General features: G+C 47.6%; 2 protein-coding genes across 2 annotated transcripts in view; one reads left to right on the top strand and one right to left on the bottom strand.

The window, feature by feature from the left end:
* Mrpl46 (mitochondrial ribosomal protein L46) overlaps positions 1–5,540 on the bottom strand; it is a 9,049-nt gene extending 3,509 nt beyond the window's left edge. The window contains exons 1-3 of the mRNA XM_005357741.3: positions 5,267–5,540; positions 4,133–4,322; positions 3,152–3,325 (exon numbers count right to left, since the gene is read on the bottom strand). Coding sequence (XP_005357798.1) covers positions 3,152–3,325; positions 4,133–4,322; positions 5,267–5,494 — 592 coding nt within the window. The 5' untranslated portion in view covers positions 5,495–5,540. The remainder of the gene's footprint in view (positions 1–3,151; positions 3,326–4,132; positions 4,323–5,266) is intronic.
* A 57-nt stretch (positions 5,541–5,597) lies between these two features.
* On the top strand, positions 5,598–14,887 carry Mrps11 (mitochondrial ribosomal protein S11). Its single transcript, XM_005357740.2, has 6 exons — positions 5,598–5,886; positions 6,012–6,119; positions 10,967–11,065; positions 12,758–12,887; positions 13,914–13,979; positions 14,556–14,887. The coding sequence occupies exons 1-6, from the start codon at positions 5,822–5,824 to the stop codon at positions 14,661–14,663; spliced, it is 576 nt and encodes a 191-aa protein (XP_005357797.1). The 5' UTR covers positions 5,598–5,821; the 3' UTR covers positions 14,664–14,887.
* Positions 14,888–25,679: the final 10,792 nt, after the last annotated feature.

Here is a 25,679-nt window from a genome sequence, read left to right as displayed (position 1 = left end):
CTAGGTGCCTACACTATTACCAAATCCACTTATCCAACACCAGCCAGTGTCCACTCTGTGCCAAATACTGTGGAAAACTCGTGAAGAGGAACAGAGTCTGTCCTGACCTTCGGGGAATTCAGAATTCTCGCTAGAATGAAGTGTGTGAATAAGCCATTCTGGTGCAGCAGCCTGAGTGAAAGAACAGTCTCCGCTACAGCACAAGTAGCCATGGAGCAGGCAGAGCGCCCAGTCCATCACCAGACAGGCCTGGAAAACAGCAGGCACAGAAACTGTCTGCTGTGTAAACTGCTTGAATGAGCAAGAACTAGAGGAGCTCTTGACCTGGAGACAACACTCTCCTAAAGGGAGGGTATGTGCACAGCAGAAATGTGTGACTAGCCACTGATTCAAGAAACACAAGGCTCTGCTGCCTTAGAACTTGGGATATAGATTAACTCACTGAGCCGCTGAGATTGGGACCAGAATAAGAACTGGTAGGCTCTGTGTGGGTACAGGCATATTTATGAAGAACACTTAAGAATTCTTTGCAAAGAAGTGACAAGAGATTTTATTCAGAAAACACATGTCAGTAGCATTGAGAATGTAAAACAAAAGCAAGGAGGAACTTTTTTTGGCATTCCCAGCACGATGTTTCTCACCCATGCTAATTTTGTTCTCTGGGCAATACGCAGGAACACTTTTTTAGTTGTAAACTGGGGGGTAGGGTTGGGAGTGGGAATGAAATATTGCTACCGGCAACAGTGAGTAGAGGCCAAAGATGCTAAACCCCTTACAATACACAGAAGAGCCTCTCCCAAGAATTAGATGGCCCCAAACACTAACAGTGCCAGAGTCTAGCGAGACCAGGTAAACCCCAAAGAAACAATCATCAGAATGAGGTCCAGGTTAATGCTGAGGTTTCTAGTTGAATCAGTGGATAAACCATAGTACCCAGAAGCACTATATCACTGACCTATATTCCCAACACTGCTTCTTGGTACCACGGTCCCATAGACTCAATCTCTAGTACTGAAAAACAAAACTTTTATTTCCTGAGTAAGAATTCTGATTAACTGACCGGGGCAGCGCAATAGAGCCAATCACGTTGGCAGAGGTGCGGGTGAGCCAGTCCTGAAGTTGTGAGCACGGGAGAACTGTCCCCATTACTCACCTGTCACGTGACAGCATGGGTGCGGGAGAGATGTCCCCCCATCGATAACCAGGTGAGGGAGCTGTAAGACAGACAGAAGACCCACCCCTGCCCACTACCAACTGCCAACACGCAGGAGAGCAGGCCCTGCACCTCAAGTGGGCAACATAACAGAGCCAACCCCATTGGCAGAGGCGTGGGTAAGCCAGCCCTGATATTCTGAGCATAAAAGAGCTGTCCCCGTTACTTAACCTGTCATATGGCAGCATGGGCAGGAGAGAGATATACACCGCCCAGCAATGCCTGAGACAGGTGGGAGAGCTGGCCCTGAGGTCTGTCCCTGCCCCTCATCAGCTGCAGCACGAGGGAGAGCGGCCCCTATGCCACACCTGGACACACAATAGAGATGGCCCTATAGTGTGGGAGGTCCTTCTGTATATATGTTGCTTTTATTGGTTAAGGAATAAAGAAGCTGCTTTTGGCCAATGGTTTAATAGAATATAGCCAGGCTGGAAGAGATACATAGAGAGAAAGTAGGAAGAGTCAGGGAGAAGCCATGTAGCAGCAGGCAGGGAGACACTCCAGAATCTTGCCAGTAAACCATGAACTTCGTGGCAAAATACAAAATAATAGAAATGGGTTAACCAAAGAGATAAGAGCTAGCTAGCAATACCCTTAAGTGATTGGCCCAGCAATGGTTTAAATAATACAGTTTCTGTGTGATTATTTCCTAGTCTGGGTAGTCAGGAATGAACAAGGGGCCTCTGCTAATAGTCCTGAAGGTATAGGTGTGAAGACAGGAAAGCTGGAGAATTTGCCCCACCCCTTGCATATCAATGCACAAGAACTCCTGGTGGTGAGGACAAGGGAGAGTTGAGAAGCTGACCAACCCTGCAACTACCCAGAACCAGGGTTATGTGTTGGTCCACTCCAACATCCATGCCATCTGTGATCTGCTGGAGCATGTGAAGGGGTCAGTCCTGCAGACCCAAAGCTATAGGATCTCCACATCACAGGGCAACAGCAGGATAACCAGGAGGAGTTCCAGTGAGGGACCAGCATTAGTAGTGTAGTAGAAACCAGAGGCCTTGAACCAGACCAATGACTCTTTGCAATGAACACTTACAAGTAAAGATAAAGGAATAAAAGGGTTCACTGTGTGACTCACTGTGTCACACTGCAGCTTCCATGATGACATTATGAGAATAATTGGTTTTCCTTCTCTCTTTTTTTCTTTTTTCCCTTAAATTTAATTTTATTTTATTGGGGTGGGGTTGCAAGGACAGAGAGTGAACCCAAAGTGATGGGGAAATGAATGAGATGGAGATGTATGATATGAAAGACACAAAGAATAAATAAAAAGAAGAAAAAGAAAGAATTCTGATTAATGTAATCATTGCTAAGTGGTTAAGGCAATGAACTAGAAATCCGTCTCCCAGCACAGGAATGAACTTGCCCACTAAGGACTGGGTGTTGTGGCTCAAGCATATAATCCCAACATGCAGGAGGTGAGGGCAAGAGGATCAAAAGTTCAAGGTTATCCTCAAGTACACCAAAGGAAATTCAAATCCACCCTGGGCTACCAATAAAAAAAGAAAGAAAGAAAAGGAAAAGGAGGACAAAGAGGAGAAGAAGGAAAAAGACAGGGACTGAAGAAGGAAGGGAAAGGAAGAGGAGGGGAGGGGAGAATTAAGAAGGTGTCCAATGCACTAAAATCTCAGTACACTAACACAGGGCACTCACTGGTTCTAAGGAAAATCCTTGCCAGAATTTTGTTTGTTTGCTTTTTGGGGTTTTTTGTTTGTTTGTTTGTTTGTTTGTTTTTTGCGGGAGTGGGGTGGGGTGAGAAAGGGTCTCACTACATATCTCTGGCTGTCCTTGAACTCATGGGGATTCCCCGCCTCTGCTTCTGAAGAATTTTACTCCTCTGTGTCCATTAAACATCTCCCTCTCTATCCTTATGTCCAATCACAGTCAACCTGAAATGAACCTGGAGTCTTTGGACGTTAAAGAAGTTACCTGATAGTTTGTCCAGGATTCGTTCAGCTGTCTCTCGAAGGGTCTCCCCAGGTTGCCACTGTACTTGAGGGAGCATCCAAAAATCCTGATCCCCAAGCTTCTCTCTGACTAAGAGGACAAGGTTCCTATCAAGCTTCCGATGCAACGAGGTCCGGTCATTTTTTTTATCAGCTTCTACAAAAGGGACAATCAGAAGAGATCAGAAGAGAGAGAAAAACAAAAAATAAAAAAGTCTGATCTTCCAAAACCAAGGGTTTTGAGTTTTAGAGCCTTCCTTCGACTTCCTCAAGCCCTGTCCTCTCAGAACTCACAGCCAAAGTATAACCCTAACTTAAACCAAAAGGTAAGCATTGGAACCGGAGCTGAACTTCTCTCATGAGCACAGAGCACTTGAAGCCTTTGGAAAGGAAGCAATGCCTGTAACAATTCAAACATAAGCACTGGAATACAACTCAGAGCCAGCGCACGTCCCCTGCAAGCATGAGGCTCTGGGTTCAGTCCTCAGCAACACATACACACAGTTCAAGAAACAAAACAAAACAAATAAACAAGCAAACCTGCCCATTGGATTTAACAGCATGACTGGGATCTTGCTACCCCACTGCCTCTGTTCTTTAGTCCTTGTCCTAGAAACAAGGACAAGAGGCTCAAAGTGACTTCCTATAAAACAGGCATTAGAGAGAGAAGACTTAATTCCTCCCAGTCTCTGATCCAGAGCAGAGGTAAAATTCAAACAATAATTGCAAGCTTTAACAGAAAGAGAAAGATACTTTACTCCCCCTAAAAATAGCTTAAGTCTTTTAAATGTTGGGTTAGGGGGATTATAAGGAATAGGGGGAAAAATGTTATTTTCCTGGAAACTGTTTTGTTTCTTGATGTTACTTGCTATTAAAATGTAAAGCAGTAATGAGGTGACTGACCTTCACCTGGAAATCAGAATACCTCACTTTCCCTTCCTTGAGGGTGGCCTAGGTCACAAACCTGTCACTCGAGCTCCAGGTTTGAATTGTAGGAATGCCTGCTCCCACGTATCTTCTAAGTCTTGTGCAAGTGTAACGCCCTGCTCGTCTTGGTCATCGTCATAAAGGTCAGCTTTCTTCTTTGCCAGTCGCTTAGCTTCATCCAGAGCACGAAGCTCGTGGTCTGAATACAGGCTTCTTTCTGTCTCCACCTGGAGAGTTGAAAAGGAAAAGGAGAAGAAAAAAAAAAAACAAAACAAAACTACCGCATCCTTGGCAGGCTTGAAAGCACATCACTTAATACACTCAGAAATATAATCAAAACACTATACAGATACAAAGAAGAAAAAAGGCCCACTGGACTATCAGCTTGAGGGAAATTTGCCAAAATGTTAGAATGTGATAGAGACCAAGATTGCCAGGAAGAAGAGAGGGGTGGCGAGGCACTGTGAACCCCACCCCACACTCTAGGTCTATGGGTCTCTGGTCAGCATCTCTTCAGGCACTTTCCTGCCTCGAAGACACTACAACATCCCTTCTTCCTCGAATATCCCCCCTCACACTGTTCCTCCCAGATGTCTACTCATCCTTCCCTTCTCAACTTAAGTACCGCTTTCTCATCAAGCCATCCTGGACACTTCTCAAGAAGATCAAACCTATGTGGTTCTGTGTAAAACTCTTCCAGTTCTCTGTGTCCTTTTTTTTTTTTTTATAGCGCTTACCAAAGTCTGTAATTGCTCCCTGAGGTAAAAACAAAGCAAACTTTAGCACGTGCATCTTACGGAGTGCCCACTGTCTCCAAGGCTTTCTTCCTAACACTCACCACTTCGAAAAGACCATGCTGTCATCTGTCAGCGCCTACTTTACAGAAAGCGATTCCTGTTCACCACCGGCTCCCTGCTGTGTCGAATGTACAAGAAGTAAACCATCCACACAGAGTGCCCAGGAGAAAATAAGCCAATTCAATTAAACTCTGTCGCACACCTGCTCTAAACTAACCTAACTCACTAAGGTTAACTTCCATCTTGGAGATCTCACTAAAGATCAAGAGGTGAAATGATTTGCTCAAGGTCACACAAAGTACCAGAGTCACCATGGAATCGAGGCCTGCTTGGAACTGCTGCTTCCCCGCAAAGCACCCCAAAGCCCGCCTTACCTTTTGTAGTAGATCCGCCATCTCTTGCTGCAATGGGGTGAGCGGCTTGGTGATCAGCGGTGGCCGCTGCAGACACAAGGCACCCAACAGGCGCCATGGAGACCGGCTACCTGAGGGCGCAGCCTCAAGGGACAGGCGGCGAGAACGCGGGCTACTTGCCCAGAGACTGTCGAGACGTCGCCAGCCTCTAGCCACCCCTAACAGAGTACGCCCCGTGGGCGCCGCCATCTTTCCGCCTTCCCACAAGGCACCGCGGCTGCCCGCGCGGCTCCCAGCCAACCCCACGTTCCCATGAGGCAACGCGGACCGGCCAAGGGGCAGAACCATTGCAGTTGGGAGAGGGAGGTGAAATTCTTGATTAAACCATTAAAAAGGGAGAGAGTCCCATATAAATTATTTTATAGAGAATTTAAACTTGAACAAAAAATACTCAAGGGGGAATTTCAGAGAAATCGGGTGATTTCCCTTCTGTGTGCTCCCCCGCAGATGCTCATGGTGCTGACTCCATCTCGGCCCGGCGCCGCGGACGGGAGCTGACGAGGGTCAATTTCAATCATGCAGGTTGTAAGAAATGCAGGATCGTGGCTCCTGCGGTCTTGGACTGGACATGGGATGACCAGGTAAAGGCTGCCCTTTCGAGCCCACGGCCACTCTCCAACCTTCCCGCCTGCCTCCCAGGCCTATGTGCCACTTGAACCTCCCAGAGGACCATTAAGCCAGTCCCTCACCGAGCTCTTCTTTGCAGGCTTGTGGTGGTTGTCCCAGCTCAGACTATCCACACCGGAGCCCCGAGGTTAGAAGACGCGGCTGCTAAGCAGAAAACTGAAAAGGAAGCGGTTCCAAGCCGCTTCAGGTGAGGGCTAAGTGGGTCCAGGCTTCTGGACACTTGCATCCTGTGACTTCTGCCCGCCACCCTCCAGAGTCATAGAAAAAGTGAATTCCTGTCATTTGCCATCTGTGGGCGTTTATGCAAAGCAGCGTTTGATCCTTCTCAAAATGAAGATAACGCTTAAAGGGGTTGGTGAAGATAGAGGTGCATAAAGTAGCTGTTGAATTAGCAACAGTTAACTGAGCGTCATACATATATAGTACCAGTTTTCTTTCCTTGTGAGGTAGGCTTTAGGTCTGACTAGCAACTTTCTCTTCCACCAGTACAAAATGACTTGAGGAACTACACCAACTGCATTAGAGTTGGTCAAAGGCTCAGCATTAGTTTTGCGCCTAGCCCTGGGAAGTGACATCCTGCCTTCCGCAAATGTAACTTCTTCATATACGTTCACTTCACATCTATTTAACAGTTACTGAAAAACCCAATACCTTTTAAGTACCATAAGTACTGGAATACAGAAGGTTTATTCCACCCCCCCCCCCAAGTGGTTCACAGACTTCCCAGAAAGATATAGGCGCATCTGTTTTAACCATAATCTGATCAGAATAATAGAGGTAAAAACAGGTTGAACCTTTAGAGTAAGGCATTCCTGAGGAAGTCAGGCAAGACTTAAGGTACCCTGGAGTGCAGAGGTGATCGGAAGAGAAATTGAGATGGGCAAGACCAGAGGCGTCATTCCAGGCAGAGGCAGCGGTCTGGAAAGTCAAGCTGTGGAGAACCTCTGGGAGGAGACACATGGCGTCGGGCTTCCCTGGCGCCCTGGCATTTTTACACTTTACCCTCTGCAGGCAGTGAGGGACTGCTGATGGAATTTAATCCAATCTGTTGCAGTCAGTTAGGCAATCTTAGGTACTTTGGGGGTTGTGAGCCTTACATCCCAGTTCCAACAGTAAAGGCCCTGTCCAGCAAGATGGCAACCAAGCAGGGCCACATCTGTCCAGCTTTGGGGAGAGTTGATGACATTTAATTTATTTTTTTTTTAAGTTGGCCCTGCTGTGCAGCTCAGGTTAGGCTCAGATTTATAATCCTGTTACCTTGGCCTCATGAGTGCTTAGATTCTAAGAGTATAGCCCAGCCCCAGCAATCTTGCTTACTCTTTAGAGAGTCTTTGCCCACTGTATTGATGTTAAGCTACAGGGAGCAAGGATGGAAGCGGAGAGAAGACTTGAGAGGAATTATAAGGCAATAAAAACAGTCTAGGTCAAAATGAAGGTGTCTGGACCAGGGTGGGATTTTAGCCATTTTGTTGGTTTGGGTGTTTTGTTTTGAGAAAAGGTCTTGCTGTGTGACCTAGGCTGGCCTGGAATGTCTCCTGAGTGCTTGGGATTACAGGCATTCGTCAACACCCAGCTAAGAAGCTATTAATATAAAGGTTGAGAAAAAGAGAGGTGTGAAGGCTCAAATTTGAGCACTAAACAACGGAAAATAGCAAATTGTTATATATTAAGACGGCAGAGACTGATGGAGTTTAGCTCTGTGTGGCTAAGCTTGAGATGCCTTATACTTGCTTTAAAATGGCCTTGTACAACCGCATATAATAAAAGAGAAAACCTGAGACACCTAGCTTCGGAGTAGAGATGTAATACAGACAGATTTGGGGGAAGGAAGAACCGGTGAAAGAGAGAACCTCCCCAGGACAGGTAGAAAAAAAGCCAGACAAGATTTTCTTTTTAGCGTGGTACAAAGTAGGGATTGGAGCTATGTTCAGAATTGCAGAAAAGCTGGGTTTGCAGGCGGATAGCATGATTGCTCATTGGATTGAGTGGTACAGAGTGGGTCGGTGACCTTGACTACAGCCTGCCTTCCTGATGGAGAATTGGAAATAACTTCTAATTGGAGTGGGTTGGTTTCAAGGAGAATAAACAAGTATTGTCATTCCTTAAGGAGGTTTTGTTATAAAGGAGAATAGAGAAGTTCTTGGGAACCTGGGGGGTAAGGGGGGTACTTTTTGTTCTTCTTGTTTTGATTTTATGTTTATGACCTGACAGTATGTTTTTGCTTCTGGGAAAGCCTGATGCTGAAGTGGGAACGTTGCAGGAACAGAGTCCTTGTGGGGCTAATAGGCAACCGGAACATTGTGGCAGGAGAGTCCTCAATGGCCCTGGGCACAGATGTTTGGTGGTGGAAGCTGGAAGAAAGTCTAATTGAGTCTATTTCTCTGTAGAGGTCATCAGCTGGCCCTGAGGAAACAGAAGGAGCTGGATGGTTAAGGAGACAAAAGGAAGTGTAGAGGAGGCCTCCTGGAGAATGAAAGGATAATTGAACTGAGAATGGTTGTCAGGCATCTCGAAAGCCTACCTGATGCTGGAATGTCATTCAAACGAAGCAGCGGTTCTTGGTAGGGACTTTTAGCGGTGTCTAAAAGCTCTAGTGGTCCTAAATTAGAAGATAGAATCTAGTGGACTAGAGCCAGGGCTGCTACCACTCTCCCTGCTGTCACAAGACAGCCTCCTCCAGCAGTGTCTTGTCCCAGCTGTCAGTTGAAAGCTCTGCTATAGAGCCCAGTCGGCCATGCAGTGTTTGCACAGACTCAGATTTAATAAGGGCTGGAAGTTTGCCAGGAGAAAGTAATGACGTAAGAGGGGAATTGAGACTAGACTTTAGTCCAGCTGAGGTTCCTGAGGTATATGGAGTGACAGACATCTGATGGGCTCATCAAGAGTGGTAGGGGATGCTTGAAGCCAAGGCTGCGATGCATGGCTGGCAATGATAACTGCTGGGCTGTGACACCAAGGGTCAAGGTCGGACAGAGGACAGATGATGGTTGAAGGAAACAAGGTTTAGAAATTAAAGTGCAGGCTTTTGGAGATCTTGCTGACCCCATCTGCAGTTATACAGAAGTAGTGCCAGAGAACACCAAGCCCTGGCTATGGTTTTTGCAGTTTGTTTCCATTTTTAAATAACTTTTTGAAATTAAAATATAATTATATCATCTCTCCCATTTCCTCCTCCTGATCCCTCCCTTATACCCCCATTTTCTCAAATTTAAGGCCTCTTTTTTTTTTATTGTTGGGGAGGTGTTTTCCTAACTACATAAATATAACCTGATCAGTCCATGTAATATTACTTGTATGCATCTGACTTCAGAGCTGACCGCTTGGCATTGGATTACCCAACTGGACGCTCTGTTTCTCCCACCTGGGGGCATTCTTTAGTTGCTTGTATTTGCATCTTTAAAGATTATGTAATTAAGCCAGGCCAGGTGGTGCACACCTTTGATCCCAGTACTGTGCAGGCAGAAGCAGGTGGATCCCTGCAGTTGAGGACAGCCTGGTCTAACACAGTGAGCCTGTTTTGAGGCTGACTCTTGTTATGTATCCCGTAATGACACCAGGAGCACTGTCATCATAGCTGGTCTTAAACTCAAGGTGACCCTCCTGGCTGGGATTACGGGCAGGCATGCACTACCATGCCCAGCTGAACCTGGGAAGTTTAGAGGCCTGATCTTGGCCATCTAGAGTAAATGGCCCGAGCTCCTGGTTTCAAAATCTTGCTATCTAAAGGGGATTGTATCAGTTTTACTCAGACTTAGACTTGTATTTGCTCATTCCCAAGTCGACATAGGAAACAAACAAAAAAAAAAAAAAAACAGTGGGAAAACGATGATCATTGAAATAATAGTGTCATCCACAGGACTGGGACACTTTTCTTCTTAGTACAGAAACTGATAGGCCAGCCACCTACAGAGGCTGCACATCATCGCTAAAATCAGGCCCCCAGGAAAGAATGCGCTGTGCTGAGTTTTTGAAAATAACCCTTGAGAAGCAGATGGAGCCGGGGGTGCTTGAATGGTAGCGTATTTTCTAAAACGGATTTCAGCATAGTAGAAACATAGCGTGGGTGTCGGGTACAAATCTGCGCCTGATTTAGGTGCGTAGGCATAGTGAAACGGCAGGCTTACTCCCATTTGAAATGCTGAATGACAGTTACATGTGTGTTTCAATCTTTAAAGAACAAAACTCAGACCCAAGACCACTCTCCTCAGTCCAAAGCCTGGCCTCCCTTGCTGGTCCTGTGTCTGTTTAGACTTGAATTTTCTACCTGAAGATGAAGACTATGGCCCCAGAGAAACCCAGCAAGCAAATTAGACTAAGACTAAATAAAAGACCCCGAGCCCAGCACAGTATCAAGACCAGTGTTCCCAACCCTGACACACTGGTGTCCAGAAGGTGTGGGAAGAGGCACAGAGAGCCCCTCTGGAACCAGAGACTCTTAGTTTTCATTCTGGTTTCTCTTTGGGTTTTTAGTGCTGTGAAGAGACACCCTGACCATGCAACTCTTATAAGGAAAACATTTAACTGAGGGGGCTGGCTTACAGTTCCAGAGGCTCAGTCCATTATCATCATGGCAGGGGACACGGTGGCGTGCCTGCAGGTGTGGTGCGGAGAGTCCTGCATCCTGCAGGCAACAAGAAGTTGACTGAGAGAGACACTGGGCGGTGTCTTGAGCATAGGAAACCTCAAAACCCACCCCCACAGTGACACCCTTCCTCCAACAAGGACACCTCCTAATAGTGCCACTCCCTGTGAAATTATGGCGGCTAATTACATTCAAACGAGGTCTTTATGGGAAGGGACAGAGTCTTACAGTCTATCCTAAGCTGTGTGTATCCCAGGTTAGCCTTGGATTCAGTTTTCCCATCCTGCCCACCCCCCAGTGTGTATGCTTCCCCCACTACCACTACCCCATGCTCAGATCACAAGTGTGCATCGCTATACACAACCTGTTTTGTTTTGGTTTTAGGCATGTATGTGTTTGTTTTGATTTAAAGAACAATTGGGAAATTAAACAAATGTTTCTTCTGATTGCAGCATTTACCCTCCCGCTCCAGGAGAGGAAAGCCCTCTGCGGTGGGCAGGGATGAGGTTTGAGGAGGTCCCAGTTGCGCACATTAAAGCAACCCACAACAAGTAAGAAAGGGGGTGCATGAGCAAGTCCCCTGTGAGCTGCTTCTGCCTTAGCCCTTCTTCTAGTAGAAGTCGGGTTGCCAGATGCTAGCCTCATCTTGTTTGGGGAAATTACTTAAGTTTCATAAAAATATCAAATAGATTTGTTACACTGTAATTTTAAGATTTTTGTGCCTTCCTTGGGATTCCTATGCAAGAGTTAGAAGGGCTGTATTAGAAGCAGCTGGTCCTGTTGTGAGCGAAGCAATCTACAAATACATAACTTATTGGTAAACCAACCCGAATATCAACTTCCAGACAAGTGCAAACCCTTTAGCCTTCTTCCCTAATGTCCCGTGCACGGCCCCTTCTCTTGCAGGACTAAGTGTAATGGTGAATAAAAGCAGCAAGACTAAAGCCCTTGTCTGCTGTGCACACAGGTACCAAGCAGGCTCTCGGCCACAAAAGTACAGGGTGTTGGTGACAACTTTGCAGGCCAAGTCCCACTTGGAAGTGTGGTCTGTGTTTTGTCACAGCCTGCCTGCCACACAGTTGGAATACGGCACCAGAGACTATAGTCCTGGCCTCCAGTGTGTAGCACAAAGGTTACAGGGCCCATAGAGGCTCCCTTCTCCTCTTGAACTACTGCAGACACAACTTCTCTGCTTTCTTTGTGTTGTTGTGTCTGTGGCCTTTTCAATCCACCCTGCATCAGAATGGTTCTGTCCAGTGTAGGAAATGTAAGAGGCCCTTGGAGAGGATGACAGCCATAACAAGGCCGCAGGCAGGTGCCAGTACTAGCCCAGCAGGTCTCTTGTAGAGCTTGTATAGCATCCCCTTCACTTCCCCTTCCCATGAGCGCCCAGAAAGCTCTGCAGAAAGTGGGGTGACGATAACCAAAGGGGAGACAGGATGCACACCTTAGGATTTTCTTAAAGTCATTCTTAATTATAATTTGCCCTTAAAGACCAAATTAGTAAAAAGTTTCACTTATTTAAAATAATTTTTGATCCCAGAATAGTGGTCATAAGCATTTAAATTATCGACTCTAATAAATTGTCATGATAAATAGTTTTGTGGGATTTTTTATGCATCTTTGTGTTTTAGAGATAAGACACTGAACTGATAGGTCCTAGATTCACCTCATAACAGCCCACTGATGGGGGGATGGGAGCAGGGTTAGAGGCAACACTATAATGGACGTGAGTTGCTTATTGTTGAAACAGAGCTAGGCGACAGGTCTCCAGGCATTTATTCATAGACTTTTTAAAAATACTTTATTATATTCTTGCCTATTTGTTGGGGGTGGAGCATAACAATGTGGAGGTCAGAAAACAGTTTGCACAGATGAGTTCTCTCCTTCCTCCATGTGGGTCCACCTGTCACCATCAAGCCATCCCTCACTGCTGTTTTCGTTGTTACAGTGGAAGATACCTGGAACTGTCCAATGGTGTCCTTTTTTTTTAACAGAACACTAGACAAGGATATTAAACCAACATAGCCCCTGCCTTGGGAAAGGCTTGAGGCACACATGCGTCCTTCTGGTGGTACTCTCCTGCCGTTGGGTGATGGCACTCTAGTGTATGATTTGGCAGCCTTTCTTTAACATGAGGGAGGGAGCTGGTGACCTTTTCTTTCTCATTCGGGCCCTAAGGACTGTAGCAAGCTCCCTTCCTTCCCTGAGCAGTAATAGAGTTATACGCCTCTTTTTCCAAGCACACAGATCCAGGTAGTGTCTGCCGCTAACGTGTCCCTGGCCCGTGCCTCCTGTGGCACAGAAGGCTTTCGCAATGCCAAGAAGGGCACCGGCATCGCAGCACAGACAGCCGGCATCGCAGCGGCCGCAGTAAGTACCTGACCACAGTGCTGTGCTCTCCCTGTGGCTGATGGGGAGAATTCTCAGCAGACCTGATTTAGAAACACGGAGGGCTCTGCCTACCCCTCTTAGGTGTCCTGACTCTGAGCTGCTTAAAGAAGCCGTTGTGGGAAAGTTACCAGCTTTCTTTCTCAGCTTCAGTGGAGAAAAGGAAGAAGGCTTAGGAACCAAGCTCCTTCCATTAAAGACCAGTGGGATGGCGTGAGGGGCTGCATTTTATTCAGGGAGCATGTCTTATAACACAAGTCCCAGAGTGACTATTTAGAAGCAAATTAATAACTACATTTCAGATAGTTCATTATTACCATGTCTTCAGAAGACCCTGTTATTATCTACTCTTCCAAGAGAATCAGATTGTGTGGTCAAAGCCAGGCAGCCAGTTCAGCACCCTGATGTGAAGCCAGATTAGCCTGGGATCAGAGCTGCATGTTTCCTGCTGTAGTGGAGACTTCATGAGTGTGTGTACACTGACAAACAGGACTACTTCCTGGAGGGACACTTGGACCTTTACAGCTAGCCATAAGAAAACTATTGATGGCTGTGTGGTAGTGATCAAAACTCAGAATGATGTAATTACCGACCAGACAGAGGACATTCAGTTAAGAGACACAGTCAGTGTTTGTGGGACCTCTGCGCGGTAGTGTTTGAGTGAGTTCTGGGTATTTTCCAGGACCCATAATGAGTGTGTTTATAATATGGACACATACCTAACTCTAAAGATGCTAAATCCCACTTTAGAAGTGGACAGGCAGGTCTGCATTTGGAGGGAAATGAGGCAATATCTAGAAGTGTCCACTAGGTGGCAGTGCAGCCCCGTCACCCTGGTTCTTGGCCTGGGTTTGCCAGCTTCTTTGGGTGCTCACCTCCGCTGCCACCCTCCGTGCTTTGCTTCCTTCTGTCTTCTGCCTCCCTGTTGACTTCTGCTGCTGCCATTACCCCATGTGTTCTGGAGACAGTAGCCAGAGATTGGGACACTGACCTCTTCTTTCTCTCCAGAAAGCCACAGGAAAGGGAGTGACCCACATCAGAGTTATGGTGAAAGGCATGGGGCCAGGACGCTGGGTAAGTAACTAGGGTTCTCCACAGTGTGCGTGAGTGTTCTTTAGAGCCAGGTGTGGGGAGTTTAAATGTCCCCTTAGTGAACGCTCCCCTTAGTTCCTCTCGGTTACTCCTACAATCATCTAAGCCCCTCAGAGCGAGCCTAGACCATGTCATTTGTCTCAGCTTCTTGAGTGTTTGCTCCGTGCCAGCCCTGGGAATGGAAAAGTGAATCTCTGGGGAACCATCACAAACACATCCTCAGCACAGACTAGTGGGTGCGTGGAGAAGTGTAGACCAAGGTGCTGGGGGCCTTCAGGGGGCTCCTGAGACCAGTGGGGCTAGGAGGTGACATCTCTCTGACTTTACAAGAATGAGGCCTTGGGGCATGAGTGTGTGTGTCCTGGGAGAGGACAATGCTCATGTTGCTGGAACACAGGGGTCTAGCCTGTGCTCAGATTGTGAAGTCCAGGATGGAGGCAGCGGGCACTGGAACTGTAGGTATCCATGAGCTTCCCTCCCTCCTCGAGCCCTATCTGAAGATGCTGGGTCATCATCATTTTGGAGACCATACCAATTTCCTGTTTCTGATCCTTCCAGTCCGCCATCAAAGGACTGACCATGGGGGGTCTGGAAGTGGTCTCAGTCACAGACAACACCCCTGTCCCACACAACGGTTGTCGGCCCCGGAAGGCTCGAAGGCTGTGACGGGAAGGAAGCGTGTACTTGAACCCGACCTAAAGTCTCCACTCCGGGTGGACCCTGCAGAAAGGCCACTGAGGGAGCTGCTGGGGCCGGCAGCGCTCAAGCCTGCGGGAGAACATTGCTTCAGCTTGCAGCTGGAGCAGGAAGTGCTCGCCTCTCGGACATGGGGGAGTGGGAACTGTCAGCACAGCTGTGGCTGTGCTCTCAGAATAAAAGGCTATTCTACGTAGTAGCTGTCAGGTTTTGTTCCCGGTGTTAGACTTCTGAAAGATCGTGAAGTCTATAGTGTAAAATGGGCTACAATCCACTGTGCCCCTTCTTTTCACACTGCCATAGCCTCTTAACCAAGGTGTCCAAATCCTGTCATAGCCGACAACTGGGCATTTACCCAGGTGAGCGAGAGCTCTTTGCCGTCCTCTGGAATCTGTTAGATTTCAGAGGTGGTGGGCATGCTTGAAGTTAGCCCTAGCAGGGGGGTGAGGGGGGGGGGTTCTCTGAAGTTCAGGTTTCCTGGGAGTGTTTGTCCTTTAGACTCGCTCAACTTTGGCAGTCCCCAAACCCAAGGAAGTTATCTCGAAAGCAGGCTGGTAGAGTTGTATAAAACAGGATTTAGCAGAAAGACGTGCGGGTAGTAAGAACTGTGATGGTATAGAACCTAGATGTTTGCAGACAAATTGGCACAGCTCCAAACCCCCAGGTTCTGAGGGACTGTCTCCCTACTCCATTTAATCCTTAGCAGAATCTGTGAGGAGTATCCTGAGCCCAGTAACTAAAGCCTGCTGGAGGCTGCTTATGTTAAAAGCACTGTGGGAGAAGGACCAGCATCTCAACAAAACACTATCCAAACTGCATTAGAAGGATTTGGGCCTTTATTTTTATTTGTTTATTATTTTGGTTTTTCGAGATAGGGTTTCTCTTTGTAACAACCCTAGCTGTCCTGGAACTAGCTCTTGTAGACCAGGCCGGCCTTGAACTCACTGAGATCCACCTGCCTCTGCCTCCCAAGTGCTTGAATTAAAGGCGTACACCACAACCACCTAGCGTTTTGGCCTCTTAGAGAATTGTACTACATTGCTCAGGCTAACCTTGAACCTTCTGAGTTCTCAATTTACAGCATCATCACCACACCTGACGTAACGTGTGTGTGTGTGTATCTATACATATTTGTATATGTGCACACACATATATGCATATATATGTGCTGGGTAAGAGAAAGTGAACTGCAGCAATTTTTTATTGATGACAATAAAAGTAAAGATTTCAAATAAAACAGACTTTAAAAATGAGGCTTTGGAAACCATTCTTTTGTGGTTTGCTATGATTTGGCCTTTATTCAAATGGAGAAGAGACCCAGAGCACCTAGTTGTGGCTCAAGCAGAAACAGCTAAAAAGCTTAGGAAAACAGACTGGAAAGGGAGGCTTGCTTACCAAGGGACCAAAAGGAAAACACGGGCTGAAAAAACTGATGGTCATACCAAGGATGGATAAAGACACGCCCCACTGATGGGATGAAGAAAGAGCGCATATGTAGAAGGCCGTGGCCAGGAGGGAATTTGGGTGTCAGGTCTTAGAGACAGCCCCTTTACAGGAGGTACATTTAATTACATGGCAGCTTAGTTAATCTTCAGTCGCTGTGACAAAACACCATGGCCAAGGCAACTTACAGATGAAAGTATTCAATTAACTTAGAGTTTCAAAGACTTGGGAGTCCATGATGAGGGAAGAAAGGCATAGCTGCAGGGAGAGCTGAATGCTCACATCTTCATCTGAAAGCAGCAGGCAGGGAGGACAGTGGGAAACCTCAGCCCGACCCCATCACACACCTCCCAGTCCTTCCCAAACAGTTCTACCAACTGGGGACCAAGTATTCAAACATGAGCTTAAAAGGGTCATTCTCATTTCAATTATCATACGTGGTGTCTAAATAGAGTTGAACTAAGTCATAATTAAAGCCATTATGGGATGTGCGCCAAGGGAAACTATGACTTTAGATTTAAGTAGAGAAAGAACTGGAGCAATAAACGAGCCCAAGTCTCTTCCACCCATTGTCTTCTCAATTCCAGTTTCCATCCATTCCTCAATTTTGAAGACATCCTTGTCTGGTCCCTGCAAGATGATGCTTTTTTTCCCAGGGTCTAGCCTCGCCCTCTTGGATAACTCCTCCTCGGAGGTGCAGCAGCTGTCCTGTGGGGTTTTATTCTTCCTGGGATCCAAGGTGGCTTGGGAGCCCAAGTGAAGAGTCAATGCTTTTTAGCCAAAACTCCTTCTGCATGCCTGTTTCCACAGTGAGGACGAGACTGCCCAAGGAAAAGCCCAGAACTCGGAAAGATGATGGCCTGGCCTGTAAACGCTGTAGGTGAGCCAGGGAGGGGGTGGGAATAGAGCGACAAGAGATGGGAGAGCATCGCCTCTCGGGACACAGGGGCCCAGTACATCCTGTGCAGAATGCTGCCTAGCGGTCAACCAGCTGCTGTGTGGGATGAACTCTAGCAGCCTGGAAGGTCATGAGAGGCCAAAGGAAGAGGGTGGGAGGCATCAACGAAGGAGAAAGGAGACCCAGGCCAGATGCTGAGTCTGTAAGAGATGTCTGCTGTCATGGGATCTTGAGGATCCAGTACTCTCTCTCTGACATGGTGGACTATGGGTTTGGGGTGCACAGAGAGGACACGGAGCCTAGAGGTAAGAAGCAGATCTCCACAAGATGGCAGAAGACCAGGCTTCCAGGGCAGACAGTCATCTGAGCCCCCAGGGGCAGGTGTGCCCATTGTAAGCCCGGAACAGCCACGCTGCTGGGAGTAGCGTGGACAAATCAGAAGCAAAATGTCCTTGGACTCAGTACACAGGGACCATTCCTTGTTCTCTCTAAGATTTCATATGATTATACGGAAACAAAAGAGGGCGCCTTCTCCCCCAGCTCTTCCCGAAGCAGCACAAAGAGCCAGAGCTGCTTCAGAGGGAGGGAGGGCTGGCCGTGTCTGGCGCTGTATATTACCCGGGGCCTTGGGCTTCATAATTGCTTGTAGGAACACTCCATCCAGTAAACAGTTCTATCCCCTGAACTCTGCCAGATGGCAGCATTCTGTATTCGCTCTGTCAGCACGAACGCATGCCCCACATGGCTCTTAAATGTGGCCAGTGTGGTTAAAGAACTAAGTTTTAAATTTCTTTAATCAGAATGAGCTGGTAGCTCTATGTAGTTGGTGTCGCTGTATTGGGACAGTGTGGCCTTGAGTGTCCTCCCTGTGTACCCATTATTGCAAAGACGTCATTACGGCCCGTGAGTCAGGCCAAAGAGTGGGACGGAAATAGCCACGAGTAGAGAGCTAGTGAGAGAAATTGCAGAACATCCACGGGGAATGTTAGCCAGGAAACAAGCCAAGACTCAAGGAGAGGTGGGCGGTGGAGTGACGTATGGGATAGAATTGTAAGTTTTGGTCGGAAAAGAAGAGCGTGTGCATACATGTACGTGTGTGCATTGACACATGACAATAACACAGAGGCAGTGAGTGGGAGACTTAACTTTCTGCCTTCCTCACCTTTAGACTCAGGTGCCTTGAGCATGTACTTATTCAGATTAATTACTAAACCAATAAACAATAATATTAGATAATAGAAATAAAGACCCGGTTTCACCATATATATCCAATGTGTAGATAGTAGATATATAGATATCTAGATACACATATGAGCTGCAGTTGGGCAATGTGCAAATCGCCTGCTGATTTGTGTACAGAACATCTTTTGAGTAGAATTGGACACTCAGCAGCCCTGTAACACTGCCTGTCCCCCTGGTGGTCCTGGAAAAGACGCTGGCTTCGGCTCTGAAGTTTGTGCTGCTAATTAATCTGATTTCTCCCCTCTGACGAGTCAGGTTCAGATCGAATTGTGCACTCGCTCTCACATTAGCATAACCAGTCTTGCCAGGAAAGTCACCTCGGTGTCATTATTGCCTGCTGCAAGGAGGGGGTGGACGGAGCAGGTGCTGTTCCCATAGTGCCCTGTGGCAGCTTAACCACCTAGGATTTGTGTAATCCCCTTGAACGAGAGAGAAATGTCAACTGTGGGGCAGCACTGTGTCACAGGGGACCCTGGCTGAAGACACCTGCTGTCTAGACTCCGATGGAGCCCACACTCTCCTCCCCCATCAGACGTTGGTGGCCCCCTCAGGGCAATGGAAGAGAAGAGGATCAGTGCTGATCCAAAGAGCCTTAAGTCGTTGATGGAGGACTTCTTGGAGGAGACGCCTAGGAGTGGAGGTGACGCCCCGGTGTGCTGCAAAGACCAACTGGACATCCTCGAAGCCCAGTTAGGTCTCCGCTGGGCTCTGGAACTGCTCCTGTGGTCTCCTAGTCCCTCTTATATGTTGGGATGGGAAGAGCTTGGGAGTTAGAGTAGCAACTGTATTCTTGGAACCCCAGCTGCTCCCTTTTTATTTGTCCTTAATATGAGGGTCCACAAAGACTGCTTACTCTGCCCGTACTCAGCTGGTATCATCCAGCATGGCTCTTTGCCTTCACTCCTTGGGCACCTAAAATGGAGAGACCTTCACGCCACTCCATAGAGCCCTGCCTGGGAACCTTGAAGTGAATGCAAGTGTCGGCCCCTCTGGCCCTGGCCACGCTGTTGTTAGTGCTATTATTCTGAAATATTTACCCTGAGATTGTAATTAGAAAGTGTTCTCTAAGAGTCAGTCGTCCATCTTCCTGTTTCCTCTCATCTCCTCAACTGTGGAATAAGCCAGATTCTTAAAAATATGCAGCCAGAAACTCAAATGGAATTTAAAAGCCAAGGGATTCGTGAATAGCCCTCAAGAGACTTCCCTCCCTCCCTCCATCCTTCCTCAGCAAGTCTCAGTGACCAGACACAGGACTGTGATGCCCTTATAACTATCCTGAGCAGATAAGAAACCAGCAGGGGGGAGAAATCCCAAAGCCTATGGTCATTTTCACAGGGCAGGCTGTGAGCATCAGTGTGCACGTGTGGTGTGAGTGTGTGTGGTAGCAGTAGCACTCATAAGGAGGATCAAAGAATTAGAGAACACTGGTACTCAAGATCCTATGAGGCTGTGAAGGCGGGTTGGTGGGTAATAGTGACTTTCAGAGGCCACAGCAGGGAGTGGGGTGACAACACACAGTCTGTGGGTGAGTTCATTATTTTCCTCATTGATGTGACCAAAATACCTGACAAGAAACAACTTATCTGGGCTTACAGCTGAAGGAGATACAGTCCTGGGGAAGGCATGGTGGCAGGGATGTGAATCGGCTGGTCACACTACACCCACAGTCAGGAAGCAGAGAGAGAGGGATGCTGGAGCTCAGCTCACTGTCCCCTTCTGATTCAGCCAGAGACTCCCGCCCACCAATGGTTCCCCCCCCACACACACACACACACATAGGATGCTCTTCTGTCTTCAGTCAGAACTTCAGTCAGTTTCTTTCTGGAAACGCCCTCAGAGACAAACCTAGAGACGCGTGTTCATGGTGGTTCTAACTCTAGTCTGGTCGACGGTGATGATTAACTATCAATGTGGCTAGTGGCACACAACACAGCGCGGGGGACAGTAAGTGCCGCAGACTCTGACAGCATCAGAGCCCAGCCAGGAACCTGTGGATGCTGCCTCTGAAAAGCTGTCTTTACAGAAGTGATTCAATTAAGGATTCTGAGACTGTGCAGGAGTGCAGGACATTGCACTGGGCTACCTGTGTGGGTCCTACATGCAACACACCCTCCCACCCTCAGTTCCTTACAAAACTTAGGGAAGTTTGACCACAGGTAAGAAAGAAGGCTATGTGACTCAAAGGAAGACTAGAGAGAAACATCCAGGAAGCCACAGAAGCAGATTCTTTCCCCGAGCCCAGGAACAATTCAGTTAGTGTCCACTGCTGCCTGACTTTGGACTCCTGGCCCCCAGAGCTTTGAAGAAGAAAACTGTGTGCTTGTTTGTTTGTTTTTCTTTTTTTCACTGTCCTGGACATCAAACCTAGGGCGTCAAACGTGCTAGGCAAGCCCTCTACTTCTGAGTACCAGCTCCAGGCCCAGCAAACCCCTGCTTTTCCTCTTTTTATCTTGAGACAGATCTCAATCTAAACTGGCCTTGAGCCTGTCTGTAGCCTAGAGAGGCTTGATCTCAAGGGCCTCATGCTTCCGCATCCATGTAGCTGAGATCACAGACCTGTGCCCCCAGGACTTGCTGGGTCTATTGTCTTGAGGCCTCCAGTATGTGCTCGTTTGGGGAAGTCAATGAGGATGGAGAGCCTGGGTAGAGGGCAGCCATGTGGGCGACAACTGGACCAGGCTTCAGTGGTCTGTGGGTGGGGAAAGGGATAGAGGGTGGGATTTCTATATGTCTATTTGTGGTCAGCAGGCAGTAGGAGCCCCTGGCAGTTGCCAGGGTCACAGCATAGGAGGAAGGTATTTGAGAAAGATCTTTCTGGAGCCCAGTGGAGGCGGGAAGACCTAGGAGCCCAGCTTTAACACTGGCAGAGAATGAGGAGGCAGCTGACAAACACTGGCAAACAGGAGCATAGTGTGGTACCCATTCCAGACAGGCGCGGGAGGGGCAAAGGTGGGGAGAAACACAGGATGCTGCAGGGAGTATCACAAAGGAGCCTGCCAGTCCTCTCCAGTGCCTCGGCTTCTGAGGGATGGGGTGATCTCTCCACAGCTGCATCCTGGGCCCGAGCACAAAGTGTCACAGACGAGGACAGGCAGGGATCCTGAGCACCGTGTTCCTGGGAGCAGGCAAAAGCACATTTTTTTGTCCTGTTGGGACTGGGATAATTGGGGCATTAAGGAAAATGCATTTCTCACCTATTTTCTGTCTGATTGAATCGCACTTTGCAGCCAGTTAGAGCCCTCACACCTCCCATAATCAGTTCACCCAGACGGAGGCAGAAAACTGGGACATCAGATGACTCCTGAGGTTCCCAGGATTTGAAAAACAAAACATGTAGCCTCACCCACTTCCCTATCACCTAAAGACATGTCCAGTTGGGGCAGACTAAGCCCCTCACCTGCCAGGACCTTCCTGGCAGGTGGGAATCCAGGGCTCCCAAAAGAGAATTGCATGTCCCCTTCCATCACTGCCTCAGGATAACCCTGTGTCTCGGCTTCTTTTCTAGATCCTAAGGGCACCATTTCAGGAAGAGCCCCTGCTTCGTGGTTATTCCTGATTGAAAGCCTAAGTCACATATGGAGCTGAAACGGGGACAGCTCAGTGACGGGGTGCTTGCCTAGCGTGTACAAGGTTCTAGGTTCAAACCTCAATCACACATGCATACAAGGCACACACATACACTGGACATACGCTCACACACAAGCATTCACACACTGGTGTGGGAGGTCCTTCTGTCTATGTGTTGCTTTTATTAGTTAATGAATAAAGAAACTGGCTTGGCCTAATAGCAAGGTAGAAGGCAGAGTCAGGGAGAAGCCATGTATCCCGCTGGAGACAGACACCAGGAACTTTACCGGGTAAGCCACAGCCATGCGGCGATACACAGATTAATGGAGATGGGTTAAGTTAATATGTAAGCGTTAACCAATAAGAAGCTAGAGCTAATGGATCCAGCAGTGATTTAATTAATATAGTTTCTGTGTGATTATTTCAGTTCTGGGCAGTGGGAACAAGCACGTGTCTCTCTTCTTGCAACATACACACATATACGCAAGGCACACACCATATACAACACACACACAAACACAGGAAGCCTGGAGGCCTAGCTTCCTTCCTTCTTTTTTTTTTCTTTTAGCTTAAAGAAAAAGAGAGTGTGTATGTGACTGGGAGTGGATAGGGAGCCTTGACCTGGTTTCTACTTAGGCCCCAGCAATCACACTACCCGTTCTCCTTAGTAGAGCACAGCCATATGAGAGCCAAGAGAAAATGTTAGTCTTTCAAAGAAGGTTCTTTTTCCTCCAGCACTGTATAAAACTGGGTGTGATGGCATCTACCCGTATGCCAGCACACAGGAAGTGAAGGCAAGATTCAGACATTCAAGGCCATCCTTGATATGCCAGACCCCGTTTCAAAAAAAGTTCAATCTGACAGCTATAATTCTTTCCGTGATCGGAACATCTGCCCGAATATTGAACAAAACCTAAGCCTCACAGACTGTGCCAAGCTTCTCTCTGGTCCCTCCTCTATTTCCAGGCTGAGCAGGAGAACACAGAGCCGAGAGGCTGTGCAAAGGATGCTGGATCTGCCAGGTGCTGTTTGAGGGGCTCTCTCGGCTGACACTGGTCCATCACACCTTCCTTACTGACGGGGTGGCTTTGCATTGGTCTCCATGCTGAGTTCTGTGGACACCACCCCACCACCCTGCCCTACTCTCCCCCATGCCAAGCTCTCTGTCCTGGACTTTTCTGTGATGGCCACAGATCTGTGGACACAGCCACGCTCGAGGAGAACTCATCACTCACCTGCTAGGAGTGCTTTTGGCAGCAAGACAGCCCCAGAGAGCTGTCTTACCCAGTTCACATGTTTCCAATGAGCATAGTCAATCAGAATCATGGTTGGAGACATCAAAACCACTCTGGCTAGTTTAGGCAACAAAAGGTTTGGAACCGAAAATTGTGTGTTTCCAGACTCCAGGAGGGGTCTAGCTTTGTTCCTACAGATACAACTTGCTCCAACTTGACCTCATAGGTAGGGATTGTAGAGAAGGATGACCTTCAGACCATTGCTTCTCCTTGACTCAAGGGTGAAGGCTGCCAAAGCCCCCAGCCATGACTGCCTCTTATAATTGGCAAAACTGCCATGGAAAAAGCCTAGTGTTTCTCCAACCACCATGGGGAGCAGAAGGGACAGAGTGAGGTAGTTTCCACCTCACTTCTTCCTCCCAGCTCTCATGCAGCTAACTCACAAGACATCAGTACAGCCTTGGCTGATCCCCACCGTTCCACCAAGTGGTGGGAAGAGTGGCTTGGGGTGGGGGTGGGGCAAGCATAGCTGTCATAGGTGAGAACAGGTCTCATGCATGAGCCACAGACCTGTGAACTGGCTCCATGATCCCTGGAGAGCAAAGTTTGGCAGGAGCATCCCTGGTAGCAAAACACTAGTGATGTCTCATAGAGCTGAACTATGGCACATACCCAAAGATGGATGGAGATGGTTCCTGGTACCAGCCTGGAGCAAACAGCCTGTAGGGCAAGGGGAAGGGGCAAGGAAGCCATGCTGTTAGCAACTGGGTAACTGTTGGCACAAGGGTAATGAGGGGCCAACAAGGCTCTGTGGCCCAGTGGGGACTAAACAGATGTCACCTCACCCTAGTTAGATCCAGTATGGGGTGGACTTGGCTGGAGCTGAGAGGGGTTGGGAGGGATCAGCAACAGACTGCCACGCTTGTTAGTGGAGGGGTGGTGTTTGGGTTCTCCCAGAAGCAGGCTGTGACGCTGTGCTGTTAGGACATGATGCTCCCTCCAGAATACAGCCCAGTGTGGTAACTCCCCACCTTGGCTGCTGTCACCACAGTCTTGCCAAGTCTATGACCCCGCACAGGCTTCTCTGTTTCCTGTCATCCCCTTCTTTGGGCACAGCCCTCATCTTCCAGAATGATCTTTTCAGCACAAAGCAGTATCCTTGTCCACACTCAGACTCATCAGCTAAGTCAGTTCAGGAAGAAACTTGGGGTCTGCAAAGGCTGGTGTGAACAGAGCAGGTGTCTGGGGGCCTTGCTGAACAGAAATATCTAAGCCAGAGGCTGGGATGGGGCCTCCATGCTAACCCCCAGTCAAACCTGTTCAGGACTGCCCTGACCCAGCTCCATATTTAGCCATGTTCCACAAAATGTCAAGGCATTGTTGAAGAACACCACGGATGTCACTCTTCAGGTCATTTTCAAGACTGTTTCCAGAACATTCCAAAACAATAATGGCAAAACCAGGTTATCAACAAGATGACTGCCATGATATCTATGACTCAAAATACCAGCCAGGGCCGGATTCCAAAAGATAGCAATGTCTCCAAAATATAACAAACCTAGAAATTAAAAGTGTTAGGATATCTTTTTTAAAAAAAGGAAGGAAGAAAATAAGCACTTAATAAATATCTATTAAATGAGTTCTCTATTGCTGGGCGATGGTGGCAGACGCCTTTAATCCCAGCACTCGGGAGGCAGAGGCAGGCGGATCTCTGTGAGTTTGAGACCTGCCTGGTCTACAGAACTAGTTCCAGGACAGGCTCCAAAGCCACAGAGAAACCCTGTCTTGAAAAACCAAAAAAAAAAAAAAATGAGTTCTCTATGTTACAAAGAAAATATTCCTAAAACATCAGTGTGAGCTTTAAATGGTCAGCATCTGGGTGTAACTCCAGAAACACAATTCTGAGAGGGTTGCAAGGGAGTCTGGGCATTCTGGCCACCATAGTGGCCTGCCCATGTGTTCCTCTGGCTCCAAATCACTCATGTCTCTACTACGTTCTCCTATTCATTTGAATTTAGGCATTAGTTTTTACATTTTGAAAGTACTTTTATATAACCTTGGTTTCTGAGGCAAAATACTTCTTTTCTTTCACCTTTTACAACAAAATACAGAACTAGCAGACTCCTCTGGGAAAATATTTATATTTCACATATATTTAAATAACACTAGCATTGCCTATAAGATATATGCAAAAATTTGAGGGAATTATGGAAAACATAACCCCTAGCAGGCACAGCACAGAGAGGAGTTAGGGTGACTTACATTTTGGGCTGGTGAGATGGCTCAGTGGGCACAAACTTGACAACTTGAGTTTGACCCCTGGGACCCATGGGAGATGCAGAAAACCCATTTCAGAAAATATTCTTCTGACCTCCACATGCGCGCTGTGCACTTGTGTGCCGTGCCCCCATTCGTGCAAACACACACACTCACACCTCATATACACACACCACACACATATACACACACCACACACATATACACACACCACACACATATACACACTCACACCTCATATACACACACCACACACACATACACACACCACACACACATATACACACTCCACATACATATACACACACACACCTCATATACACA

This window comes from Microtus ochrogaster, chromosome 22 (assembly GCF_000317375.1).
Source record: "Microtus ochrogaster isolate Prairie Vole_2 chromosome 22, MicOch1.0, whole genome shotgun sequence".
Classification (NCBI taxonomy): domain Eukaryota; kingdom Metazoa; phylum Chordata; class Mammalia; order Rodentia; family Cricetidae; genus Microtus; species Microtus ochrogaster.
The sequence above is the reverse complement of the archived record's forward strand: the minus strand, read 5'-3'. Positions and strand labels throughout refer to the sequence as shown.

Excerpts from the sequence above, each read along its gene's own strand:
- Mrps11 (XM_005357740.2), top strand. The coding sequence starts at position 5,822 with ATGCAGGTTGTAAGAAATGCAGGATCGTGGCTCCTGCGGTCTTGGACT. Across the intron at positions 6,120-10,966 it reads GCGGTTCCAAGCCGCTTCAG|CATTTACCCTCCCGCTCCAG; the intron begins GTGAGGGCTAAG and ends TTCTGATTGCAG. Across the intron at positions 11,066-12,757 it reads ATTAAAGCAACCCACAACAA|CACACAGATCCAGGTAGTGT; the intron begins GTAAGAAAGGGG and ends TCTTTTTCCAAG.